At 38.1% G+C, this 14,026-nt stretch overlaps 1 protein-coding gene across 3 annotated transcripts in view; it reads right to left on the reverse strand.

Moving 5' to 3' along the window:
- The window catches only part of SPICE1 (spindle and centriole associated protein 1), a 63,378-nt gene that overhangs the window by 25,291 nt on the left and 24,061 nt on the right, over positions 1-14,026 (reverse strand). For all 3 annotated transcript variants that reach the window (XM_090276687.1, XM_090276697.1, XM_090276706.1), the window contains exon 7: positions 13,720-13,832. In XM_090276687.1, the coding sequence (XP_090132813.1) occupies positions 13,720-13,832 (113 nt within the window). The remainder of the gene's footprint in view (positions 1-13,719; positions 13,833-14,026) is intronic.

Here is a 14,026-nt window from a genome sequence, read left to right on the forward strand (position 1 = left end):
AAGCTTTTTGCTGTAATCATCTTCATCACTGATAAAGCTGGTATTTTAATCTCCAGTTGTCTATTTCTCAATTGGACTGCTACTTAAAAAAGCTAGGAGGCCAAATACCCACCAGCTGATGAATGTGATATATCCACACAATGGAATATTATGGAGCCATGAAAATGAATGAAGCTCTGATATATCTACAACCTACAACAGGATGAATCTTGCAAACATACTAAGTAAAAGAGACCAGACACAAAAGACCACATACTTCATGATTCTATATATATGAAATGTCCGGAATAGGCAAATATACAGAGATAGAAAATAGACTACACTAATAGATTAGACAGGGCTCAAGAGTTTGGGAAGAAATAAGGCTTTACTGTTAAAAAGCATGACGTTTCTTTTAGGGTAATGCAAATGTTTTAAAATTGATTGTAGACATTTCTGGCCAAGATGGGGGTGTAGGCAGAGAAATGCATTGTCTCCTTCCACAACCATAAGAAGGATTACACCTACCTCAAAATAAAAAACAACCAGAACTACCAGAAAATCAAACTGCATGGAGTTATATAGTGAAGATATAAAGAAGCAAAACCCATTCAGGCAGGTAGGAGGGGCAGAGCCAATAGGAGAGGATGTAGTGTGGCAGCTGTAGTGGCGGCGGTGGCAGGAAGGCAATGACTGTGCCCGGCTGTCAGAAAAAGCAATCACACATTATAAAAGCCAGAAGGGATACCTGAAGAGCAATCCCAGTCCCAGGCCAGATCATGCAGCTTACAGTTCCCGCGCCGGGAATATAGAGCCTCATTGCTTCCGGCTATGAAAACCAGCGGGGGCTGGGGCGATGGAAGAAACTGCCCGTCTCTCATGAGAGTCTGTTTAGAGGCCCCCTGGTCCTAGAATATATGCAAAGCCACCTTCTCTGGGAACCATCACCAGGGAAACAGCTAGAGGGGTGCCAGTAGCATATGGGAAGCGGGTGAAGTGACTGGAAAAGGGGTGAGTGATGGGCAAGCGGTATTGTTCCCACTCTGACCCCTCCCCCACATACAGCACCATAAAGTGGTGAAACGGGTCACCCCGCACTGATGAATACCTAAGGCTCCGCCCCTTACAACATAACAGGTGTGACAGCTCTACCTAAGACACAGAGGCAAACACAGGAGACAGTCAAGTTGAGGAGACAGAGAGGTATGGCCCAAAAGAGGGAGCAGATCAAGGTTCCAGTGGGAGAACTAAGTAAGGAGGAGAGAGACAACCTAACAGATGCAGACTTCAAAACACTGGTGATAACGAAGCTCACAGACTTGACCAACATGATTGAGTATGGCAAATACATAAGAGAAGAAGTGAAGGCTATGCTAAGTAAAACGAAGGAAAATCCCATATGAAACCAATGGTGAATGGAAGGAAGCTGGGGTTCAAATCAACAACTTGCAACATAAGGAAGAAATCAATAGTCAACCAGTACAGAATGAGGAAACAAGAATTGAAAACAACAAGGAGAGGCTTAGGAACCTCTGGGACAACTTTAAACGTGTCAACATCTGAACCATGGGGGTGCCAGAAGGAGAAAAGGAAGAGCAAGAAATTGAAAGCTTATGTAAAAAAAATGAGGAAAAACTCTCCAAATTTGGCAAGAGCAATAGACACACAAGTCCAGGAAGCACAGAGAGTTCCAAATAAGCTAGACCCAAAAAGGACCACACCAAGACACATCATAATTAAAATGCCAAAGGTTCAAGATAAAGAGAGAATCTTAAAAGCAGCAAGAGAAAAGCAGAGAGTTACCTGCAAAGGGGTGCCTATCAGACTATCAGCTGATTCTCAAAAGACACTTTGCAGGCAAGAAGGGGTTGTCAAGAACTATTCAACATGATGAAAAGCAAGGACTTACAACCAAGATTACTCTATTCAGCAAAGCTATAATTTAGAATCAAAGGGCAGATAAAGTGCTTCCCACCAAGTTAAAGTTAAAAGAGTTCATCATCACCAAGCTATTACTATATGAAATGTTAAAGGGAGTTACTTAAAAGAAAATCAAAATTATGAACATTAAAATGACAAAAAACTCACAAGTATCAACAACTGAATCTAAAAAATAAAAACAAAATCCGACTAAGCAAACCAGATTAGGAACAGAATCATAGGTATGGGGATCAGCTGGGTAGGGGAAAAGGGAGAAGTGGGGAAATGGTGCAGGGATCAAGAAGCATAATTGGTTGGTACAAAATAGACAGAGGGAAGTTAAGAATAATATAGGAAAGGATGAAGCCAAAGAACTTACATGCACGACCCATGAACATGAACTAAGGGGGGTAGGATTGCTGGAGGGAAGGGGGATACTTGACAGAGTTGAGGAAAGGGGAAAAAATTGGGACTACTGTAACAACATAATCAATAAAATATACTTAAAATTTTTTTTTTCATATTGGCTAACAAGCCAAAGCCCAATTCTATATTAAATAGAAGAGACACACCTAGCACACAATAATTCAGAATGGCTAAAAATAAGAGGATAGGCAAAGATGAACCAGGCAACTTAGAAATAAGAAGGGTTTCATTCCTGATCTCAAACAAAGTAGAATTGAACCCGAAAAGCATTCAGTGTGACATGCTAAATGCCATAGAAGATATAATATTTATGGATATTCATGTACACAAAACACAACAATTACCTTTATAAGGATAGGTTTTTGACTCAAAGAAAGAATTAAATATAAGCATCAAATGCAAAGAAAAATAGAAACACAATAATAACAAGAGACTTTAATACATTACTCTCAATATAAGATACAATAAAAATAAATGGGACACAGAAAAAGTTAACAACATCATCAGTGAGACAGATCTTGTGGATACACATTTAGAATTTTATACCTTGTTATAGAGAATATACCTTCTTCTCAAGCACACATATGGAACAGTAACAAACATATATTATTAGGTCACAAAGAAAACATTATTAAGTTCAACAAGTAAAAATATTACAAACCACACTGTGACTGTAATGTAATTAAACTAAAAATAATTTTTCTTTAAGTTTTTCTATCTGGAAATGTTTCTCAAAAACCTATTAAACAACTCTTAGGTAAAAGGAAAAAATATAAACTGAAATTACCTAATTTCTAAAATAATAAAACACTATATATTAGAATATACAGTACATATTAAAAGCAGTGTTGAGAAAAATTCAGAACCTTAAATATAGTTGTTACATAAGAATAAAAGAATAAAAATAAATTCCCAACTCAAAATGCTAGAAGAAAAAAGTATACCAAAAAAAGGGAAAAAAAGGACAAGAAAATAAATGAAGACAAAAACAAAAACTGATGACAAAGAAATGAGAAAAATGGTAGCTCTTTAATTAATAAATCAAAATCCTGGTTCTTTGAAAATTTAATAAAGTAGACAAACCACTAACAAATTTTACATAGTGGGGAGGGGAACCAGAAGAAATGATGAGGGAGAGATAAGCACTAGAACAGAAAACATTTTTAGAAGTAAAGAGATTAGGCCTGGTCAGTGTGACTCAGTGGACTGAGCACCAGCCTGGGCCTGTGAACCAAAAGGTCACTAGTTTGATTCCCTGTCAGGACACATGCCTGGGTTGCAGGCTGGGTCCCCAGTTAGGGTCATGTGATAGGTAACCGATTGATGTTTCTCTCCCTCTCTTTCTCCCTCCCTTCCCCTCTCTCTGAAAATAAATAAAATCTGAAAAAAAAAATTTATAAAAATGAAAAAGAAGTATAGAGATTATTTATACACCTCTATGTCAATATATTGATAAACCTAAAAAAATCAATAAGGTCCCAAGAAATTGTTATTCATCAAAATTGACTGGAGTAGAAATACAAAGTTTAAGTAATTCCATTTCCATAGAAGAAATAAAGTTGTTATAGTGTTTCACCACCAAATTCTACCGAACCTTCAAAGAACAGATAGTTCCAATGCTACATAATCTGCTCCAATACTTAGAAATTAGAACGTTATAGATGCATCTTTTGAAATAAAGTATAATGCTATTACTTCAATCTGATATTCTATATTTTAAAAATTATAGACAATATCATTTATGAATATTCATGCAAAATACTAAATAAAATATTAGCAAACAACATCCAACACCACAGTAATTAAAAGTAATACACCATGGCCAAGTACAATTTATTTCAGGAATGCAAGGATAGTTCAACATTAGGCAATCCATAATATAATGTATCATATTAAAAGATCTAAGCAGAAAAATCACTTTTATCTCTATTAGTAAAATATTAACATCCTCAATATGTAAAAAATGCTTACACACTATACTACGATACCATTTCTCACCTATGAAATCAGAAAAAAATAGTCTCACGCCACACTCTGGTGCAGGAATTCTTATATATTGCCAGTGGAAATCCAAAATACTACACCCTCACAAAGCAGAATTTGGCAATTTTTAAACAAAATTACATAGCATTACCTTTAACCCCCAAATCCTACTCCTAACAATTTACTCTAAATATGGACCTCCAATAATATTTTAAAAAATGCATACTCACAAGTTATTCACAGCAGCATTTTTATAATTAAAAAGAACTGGAAACAACCTAAATGCTTATATATAAACTGCTTAGGGGTGATTTCCAGGATATATTTTTAAGTTATAAAAGTAAATATGGTACACTCTTTTGTAAGAAAAAATAGAAAATAATAAAATATATATCAACTTACATTTTCAAAAAGAAAAGGAAGAAAAACATAATAAACCTGATTACCTACATGGGTAAATGACTGATTGGAAGGGATAGAAAAAGGGTAACACTAACCTAAATGTAGCTTTTTGTACTATTTTTCAAAAAGATGAAGGAAAAAAATTAAATCTGAATACAAACAGAAACAAATAAACCTAATATATTCCAAATGAATAAAATAACCTGTAAAACATCTGCAAATAATCCTAAATTCTAGGTAGTAGGTTTACTTAACTGGTAGTATGGGACCAACAATTCCAAAACTACATTCTATTTGTTGCAGGATTATATATGATCAACCATATCGTGTAATGTTTCAAGACCTGTTTTTCAGTGTTAAGGAAAAGAGCTACAAATATGATATGGCAAAGGCTAAGAAATATCCAACAGTATTAAATTGAACTTAGAGATATCAGTGTAAAATCATGATTTATAAATAAATAGATATTATTGTGGATATGTATATAAGTGTGTGTGTGTGCACACATGCACGTGTGTATGTGCTTAAAAGGTAGAAAAGCAATGACATATCAGGGTGAACACCTGCCCAGGCTCTGTACCTTCAGCTCTTAAGAAGCTACACCATCGTCTCTCGAGACGGACGGCTGCCGACGACGACGATCAGGGTGAACAAGCACACTAGATCTTAGCCTCTAAATACCCTTCAATAAAATAAGCATGGGCTTTTTAAACAAATGGCTGATTCCAGGGCAAGGGAAAAAATATACATACTAGTCTGAAAAATTATGTTGTGCCAGAAATTAAGCACTTAAAAAAAATGATGGGGATAAGTCATCAACAGGAATGACAACAGGAATGACTTCAAAAGTTCCTATTGGCCAAAATGGACATCAAAATAAATAATAGAAGGAATACATTAAAATTCATTGTAGAAATCTGGCAGATGTCACTTTAACAAAGCAACCAAGCTTAATAGCACCAATATGGAACCAATGATATCACTGTCTTCTGATCTAATGCAATGAGGACTTAGCATCACTTCAGAGGTATTCCTGTCCAAAAGGTATAACCTGCATCCTATCACAAGGAAATATCAGGCAAAGCAATATTAGAGGACATTCTATAAAATAATTGGCCTGTACATCTTCAAAACTGTAAATGTTACGAAAGATAAGCAAACACCAAAATTTAACTAATGACATTTACAGATTGAAGAAGATGAAAGAGACATGAAAACTAAATGTAGTAAGTGATCATGATTGGTTCATAAAACACGAAAAAATAAGTGATCATAAGTAATACTAAAGAGAAAATTGGAAGCTGTAGAGACTTCCAGCCAAGATGGAGGCATAGACAGACATGCTGCATCTCCCCCAACAGTTAAGAAGGAATACAACTACCTCAATATTAGGAACAAACAGAAATTCCAGAAAAATCAAACTGCATGGAAGTCCAGCAAACAAAAATATAAAGAAGAAATACTCATCCAGACAGGTAGGAGGGGCGGAGCCGGGGCGGAGAGGATGTGGTATGGTGGCGGCAGAAAGCGCAGTGACACATTTTTAAAAGTCGGGGGGGACCCTGGGGACGTTGCAGCTCACAGTCCCAGCACCGGGGAAAATCAAGCCTCATTGCTCTGACTGTGCAGAGCAGTGGGAGTTAGGGTGGAGGCAGAAACTGCCGGTCTCTCAGCAGAGTCCGCTTGTTTAAAGGGCCCCCACAGTCCTAGAACATCTGCAGACCCATCCATTCTGGGAACGACGGCTAAGGCAGCAGCTAGAGAGGCGCCAGTCCCATATAGAAGTGGGAGAAGTGCCTGGAAAAGGGGCGAGTGCTGGGCAGGTGGCATTGTTCCCTCTCAGAACCCTCCCCCACATACAGCGCCACAACATGGTGAATCCCTAAGGCTCCGACCTTTACAATGTAACAGGAGTGACAGCTCTACCTGGGATGTGGAGGCAAACAAACAAAGGAGCCTATCGGAATGAGGAGACAAAGAAATATGGCCCGAAAGGGGAAATGGATCCAAGTTCCCATGGGAGAACTAAGCGATGAGGAGATAGTCAACCTAACAGATGAGGAGACAGACAACCTAACAAACACAGAACTCAAAACACTGGTGATAAAGATGCTCACAGGCTTGACAGATATGCTTGAGTATGGCAAATGCATAAGAGGAGAAGTGAAGGCTATGCTAAGCAAAACAGAGGAAAATTCACACAAAAACAATGGTGAAGAGATGGAAACCGGGGTTCAAATCAATGATTTGGAACATAAGGAAGAAAAAAATAGTCGACCAGTGGAGAATGAGGAAGCAAGAACTGAAAAAAGTGAGGAAAACTTCCCAAATCTTGCGAAGGAGATGGACATTCAGGTCCAGGAAGCACGGAGGGTCATGGGTGAGCTGGACCCAGAGGGGACCACACCAGGACGCATCATGATTGAGATACCAAAGGTAAAAGATAGAGAGAATCCTGGGAGCAGCAAGAGAGAGGTGGAGAGCTGCCTACAGAGGGGTGCCTATAGGACTATCAGCTGATTTCTCAGAGGACACTTTGCAGGCAAGAAGGGACTGGCAAGCAGTATTCAATGTGATGAAAAACAACCTGCAACCAAGATTACTCTATCCAGCAGAGCTATCATTTGGAATGGAAGGGCAGATGAAGTGCTCCTCAGACAAAGCAAAGCAAAAGGAGTTCATCATCACCAAGCCATTATTATATGAAATGTCAAAGGGACTTACTTAAGAAAAAGAAGATCAAAACTATGAACACTAAAATGACAACAAACTCACAACTATTAACAACTGAATCTAAAAAATAAGAACAAAATCCAACTAAGCAAACCAGAATAGGAACAGAATCATAGGTATGGGGATCATTTGGAGGCTTATCAGCTGGGAGGGGAGAGGGGGAGAAATGGGGATATGATGCAGGGATTAAGAAAAATAATCAGTTGGTTCAAAATAGACAGGGGGAAGTTAAGAATAATATAGGAAAGGGTGAAGCCAAAGAACTTATATGCACGACCCATGGACATGAATTAAAGGAGCTGGGGTTGCTGGAGGGAAGGCGGGTACTGGGCAGAGGGGAGCAAAGGGAAAAAAATTGGAACTACTGTAACAACATAATCAATAAAATATACTTAAAAAAAGACAATTGAAATATGAAGAAAATCTATAGATTATTGTGTTGAATCAGTGTAATTTATCCATTGTAATCATTGTACTGTGATTGTGTAAATGAATAATCTTGTTCTTAGGAAATATCCACTCACATATTGAAGGACCAAAGAACATGAAGTATGCAGCTTACTCTCAAATATGTGTGTATGCATGTGTGTGCAAACAGAGACAGAAAAGTGATATAGCAAATATATACAATGTTAACACTTAGTGAATCTAGATGAAAAGTATACAGGAATTTTTATACTATTCTTACAACATTTTTCAAATTATATCTATCAAAATAAAACTTTCTTAAAGAAAACATATACTTTCAACTAATAAAAAAAGAAGATGATGTAAAATAGTAACTGGCCTTTAATTTCTCAACAGAGACCTTGCAGGCCAGAAGAGAATGGAACAATATAATCAGAGTGCTAAAAGAAAGAAACTGCCAAGCAGGAATACTTTACCCAGCAAAGATGTACTTCAGAAATAAAGGCAAGATAAAGACTTTCCCTAATAAACAAAAACTGAGGGAATTTATCACCACTAAACCTGCCTGACAAAAAATACTGATAAGAGTTCTTCAAGCTGAAATGAAAGGACCTTAATTAGTAATATGAAACCATTTGAAAATATGCAACACACTGGTAAATGTAAGAATATAGTCAGATTCAGACTATTCTAACACTGCAATACGGTGATATGTTAACTACTTAACACTGGGATAAAGGTATTAAAATAGCTATAGCTATAACACATTGTCAATGGATATACAATATAAAAAGATGTAAACGATGACATCAAAAACAAAAGGGGTGAGTAAAAGGATAGAGTGTATGCAATCAAAGTTAAATTGTTATCAGCAGAAAATAGACTGGAATAAAAACAGACACAAAGAACTCCCTGGCCTGTGTGGCTCAACTGGTTGGAGCATCGTCCAGTAAACTGAAGGGTTGTTGCTTCGATTCCCAGTCAGGGCACATGCCCAGGTTGTTGGTTTGGTCCCTGGTCAGGGAGCATACAAGAAGCAACTGATTAGTGTTTCTCTCTCACAGTGATGTTTCTCTCTCTCTCTCTCTCTCTCTTTCTTCCCCTCTCTAAAAAACCAATAAGCATGTCCTCGGTTGAGGATTAAAAAAAAAAAAAACGGACACAAAGACCAGTAGAACAGAATTAAGAGCCAAGAAAAAACCCTCACATAAGCAGTCAACTAATTTTTGACAAGGAGGAAGGATAGTTTCTTCAATAAATAGTATTGGCTTCAATAAATAGTATTGGTAAAACTGGATAAAGAAGTATAAAAGAACAAAATTAGATCCCTATCTTATATCACTCACAAAAATTAACTCAGAATGGATTAAAGACCTGAAATGGTAAAATTCCTAGAAGAAAATATAGGAAAAAGCTCCTTGACATTAGTCTAGCAACAATTTTTTATACATAATACCAAAAGCATAAGAAACAGAAAGAAAAATGAGCCCTGGCTGGTGTGGCACAGTGGATTGAGCACTGGCCTGGGAACCAAAGGGATGCCAGTTTGATTCCCAGTCAGAGCACATGCCTGGGTTGCAGACCAGGTCCCCAGCTGGGGGTCTGTGAGAAGCAACCACACATCAGTGTTTCTCTCCCTCTCTTTCTCCTGCCTGTCCCCTCTGAAAATAAAAAAATCTTAAAAAAAAAAGAAAAAGAAAAATGAGTGTGAAACTATCAAACCAAAAAGCTTCTGCACAGCAAAAGAAACAATCAACAAAATGAAAAGGCAATTACAAAATGGGAGAAAATATTTGCAAATCACATATCTGATAAGGGATTAACATCCAAAATATATAAAGAACTCATACAATAGCAAAAAAAAAAAAAAAAAAAAAAATTCAACCTACTAAAAGGGCAGAGGCACCCTTTATTTATCAAGCCTAATATTACACATTAAAGAATAGCAAATAAGAACTTTGTAGAATCCCATGGGTTTCGAAAGATGATTTTTGAATATTAAAAAAGAAATGCTCTGACAAATATCAGCCACCAAAACAGTGCTGTTGGCACTGTGTTTACAAGCATGGTTCCCTCACCACCAGGTTGGGTTTTGTTTTTTGATTTGTTTTGGGTTTTTTTTTCTTTTTGGCTTTTTCATGTTACATCATTATCTGTAGTTATATCTTGTTTCACTTTCAAGTGTACCATGGCAAAGGAGCAGGGCTTTTTTTTTGGTTTGTTAATGTGCTAGGATTTGCTAAGAAATGAAACAAAAGAACCCTTCAAGTTTTCCTTAGAATAAACAAAACAATTAATTTTCTTGCCAAAAAAAAAAAAAAGGAGACAAAGGACCTGAACAGACATTTTTCCAACGATACACAAATAGCAAACAGGTACATAAAAAGGTCCTCAATGTTACTAATCACCAAGGAAATACAAATCAAAACCACCCATTAGAATGTCTATTATGAAGAGTCAAAAGGTAAAAAGTGTTAGTGATGATGTGGAGAAAAGGGAACTCTTGTGCACTGTTGGTGGGAACATAAATGGTACAGCCTCTATGGAAAACAGTACCGTGATTCCTCAATACATTAAAAACAAACTACCACATGACCCAGTAATTAATTCTACTTCTGGGTATACAGCCGAAAGAAACAAAAACAGGATCCCAGGAGATATGTGCATTCCCATGTTGATTGCAGCATTATTCACAACTGCTAAGATGGAAACAACCTAAGTGTTTGTCAACAGATGAGTGAATAAAGATGTGAGACAGATACACACACACACACAATGAAATGTGATCCAGCCATGAGAAAAAAAAGAAATCCTACCAGAGACTTCTGGTCAAAATGGCGGCACAGGTAAACACGGTGAGCTCACCTCCTCGCACAACCACATCAAAATTACAACTAAAATGTAGAACAACCATCACTCAGAACCTGCAGATATTGAGTTGAAAGGAAGTCTGACAATTATGGAATTAAAGAAACCACATCCATTCAGGCTGGTAGAAGGGGCAGAGGGGCGGAATGGGCTGGTCCCACATCTAGGTGTGGTGGTTAAAAACTTGGAAGGGATATATTAGGAGTGAGAAGTCCCAACCCCACACCAGGCAGCTCAGCCCAGGGTTCCAGTGCCAGGAAGATAAGCCCCCAAAACTTCTGGCTGCAAAAACCATCAGGGATTGAGTCGATGGAAGAAATTTCTGGGGTCCCAAGTAGTTTCTCGTAAAGAATCACACATGGACTTAATCAGACTCACTCCCTCTGAGTTCCAGCACTGGGGTGGAAGCCTGAAAGGCACTAGTAGCATACAGGGAGAGGGTGTCTGGCATCAAAGCGAGAGATGGGGGATAGCCTTCTTCCAGACAGAAGGGCAGGCCATTATATCTTTTCTAAACCCTCCCTCCACAGAACCAGTGAACTGGTGCCATATCTGAGACTCCATTGACCTAGCTAACACTGTTTGATCTGCCTTTGAGATCCCCAGGGACATCCCCACCCATGCTGCTTTTCCATATGAATGGCTGGAAACCATTCATGCTTCAGAACTTCCTGAATCCTATCAAACAAGCAATAGCTGGCCTCAGTGAGCCCCAGGCCCAGCAAAAGCAGCAGTCAGCTTAGAGTCACAGCTTGGCTTTGCCTGGGAATCTCCAAACCCAACACAAGTAGCAGCCATCTCAGATTGCTTTATAGCTCAGGCAGGGTGCCCAGGGCAAAGCACAGGTGAAGGCTGACCTTGGCCTGCACCACCTAGGAAACGCCAGGACGAGTGCACTCAGCGGACAACTACAGACCACGCTGGAGTACCACCACCCTATCCCTGCACAGCTGATCCTCCACGGATGGCAGAGGTTGGTGGTCAGTGGTCACAGCCCATCTATGCAGCTGACTGGCCTAAGTAAATCCCTCCCATTGATCTGCCAATAGCAAGGAACGCTCAACTACAAGAGGAGAGTATACTCAGCCCACACAAAGAATGAACCTTCAGTACCCAGCTTGGGTGATAGGGGAGGCTGTGCCACTGGGCCTTATAGGACACCTATTACATTAGGCCATACTACCAAGACACAGAGTCATAGCAGCTGTACCTAATACACAGAAACAAACACAAGGAGGCTGCCAAAACGATGAGACAACGAAACATGACCCAAAGGAAAGAAGAGATCAAAACTCCAGAAAAATAACTAAACAAAATGGAAATGGATACTGAATCTATCAGATGCAGAGTTTAAAAGACTGGTTTTAAGGATGCCCAAAGAACTTAGTGTGAGGACCTCAACAGCATAAGAAAGATCCAGTGAGAAACAAAGGCTACACTAACTGAAATAAAGAACAATTTACAGGGAAACAACCATAGAGTAGATGAAGCTGAGAATCAAATCAATGATTTGGAACCTAAGGAAGTAAAAAAAAAAAAAAAACCTAATCAGAACAAGAAGAACAAAAAAGAATCCAAAAAAATGAGGATAGTGCAAGCAGCCTCTGGGACAACTTCAAGCATTCCAACATTTGCATCATAGGGGTGCCAGAATGAGAAGGGATGGAAAAAGAAATTGGAAATCTATTTGAAAAAAATAATGAAAGAAAACTTCCCTAATTTGGTAAAGGAAATAAATAAACATGCAAGTCCAGGAAGCACGGAGAGTCCCAAACAAGATGGATGCAAAGAGGCCCATACCAAGACACATCATAATTAAAATACCAAAAGTTAAAGATAAAGAGAGAATCTTAAAAGCAGCAAGAGAAAAGCAGTTACCTACCTACAGGGGAATTCCCATAAGACTGTCAGCTGACTTTTCAAAAGAAATTTTGCAGCTAGAAGGAATTGGCAAGAAATATTCAAAGTCATGAAAAGCCAAGATTCCTCTACCTAGCAAAGCTATCATTTAGAATCAAAGGGCAGATAAAGAGCATCCCAGACAAGGAAAACCTAAAAGAGTTCATCACCACAAAACTAATGAAATGTTAAAGGGGCTTATTTAAGAAAAAGAAGATCAAAACCAAGGACAATAAAATGGCAAAAGTACATATCTATTAACAATTGAATCTAAAAACAAACTAAGCAAACAAGAATAACAGACAGAGTCATAGATGTAAAGAGCATTTTGATGGTTGCCAGAGGAAAGTGGGATCTGGGGAAGTGAGTAAAGTGGTCTGGGATTAAGAAGCACAATTACATAGTTACAGAACAGCCATGGGGATGTAAAGTACAACATAGGAAATGGTGTAGCCAAAGAATCTACACGTTACTAATCGACATGAACAATGTTAGGGGCATTGCCTGAGGGAGTGGGGGGTGCTGGTTGGAGGGGGAGAGAGGGGTAAAAATTGGGGCAACTGTAATAGCATAATCAATAAAATATAATTAAAAAAAGAAATCTTACCATTTTTGACAAGATAAATAAAAACTTCAAGGCATTATGCAGAGATAAGTGAGACAGAGAAAGACAAATACTGTATCACTTATATGTGGAATCAAAAAAGCTGAATTCACAGAAACAAAGTAGAATAGTGGGTAATGGGCTGTGGGGGTAGGGGTAATGGGGAGATGGTAAAAGGGTAAAGACGTCTAATAATAAGACAAATAACTTCTAGAGACCTAATGCACAGAATGATAACTATAGCTAATACTGGAAAGTTGCTAAATGAATAGATCTTAAATGTTCTCACCACAAAAAAGAAATGCTTATCATGTTATATGATGTCGGTATTAGATAATGCCATGGCAACCATTTTGCATACGTAAGTCTATCAAATCAACAAGTTGTGCACCTTAAGCTTACACAATATTATAGGTCAATAATATCTCAGTAAGTCTGGAAAAAATAGCTGTAGAAAAAAGAAAAATGTCGTAGCTATTTATGCCATATATACATACCTGTCTGTATTCATGTCAGACTGAGAATTTAGAGAGTTATCCAACTCATTCTCACTTTCTTCTGACTGGCTGTTAACAGTTTCTTCTTCTTCTTCATCTACTTCATTAAGAGCCTTTTTCAACACAAAAATCAGAATAACAATACCAGTTGGTTATATATACACTCATCCTTTCTTCCTTTTTGTCATAACAGAAGAGAGGCCCCTCTTTCTAAGGTCCCTGCATATGTTTTACAACCCAAACCCTCTCACCTCCTCCATCTATTGCCCCTTCTCTCTCCTGCATCTTCAACCTCTCTCTGCACTAG

This window comes from Furipterus horrens, unplaced genomic scaffold (assembly GCF_987537825.1).
Source record: "Furipterus horrens unplaced genomic scaffold, mFurHor1.1.pri manual_scaffold_1, whole genome shotgun sequence".
Classification (NCBI taxonomy): domain Eukaryota; kingdom Metazoa; phylum Chordata; class Mammalia; order Chiroptera; family Furipteridae; genus Furipterus; species Furipterus horrens.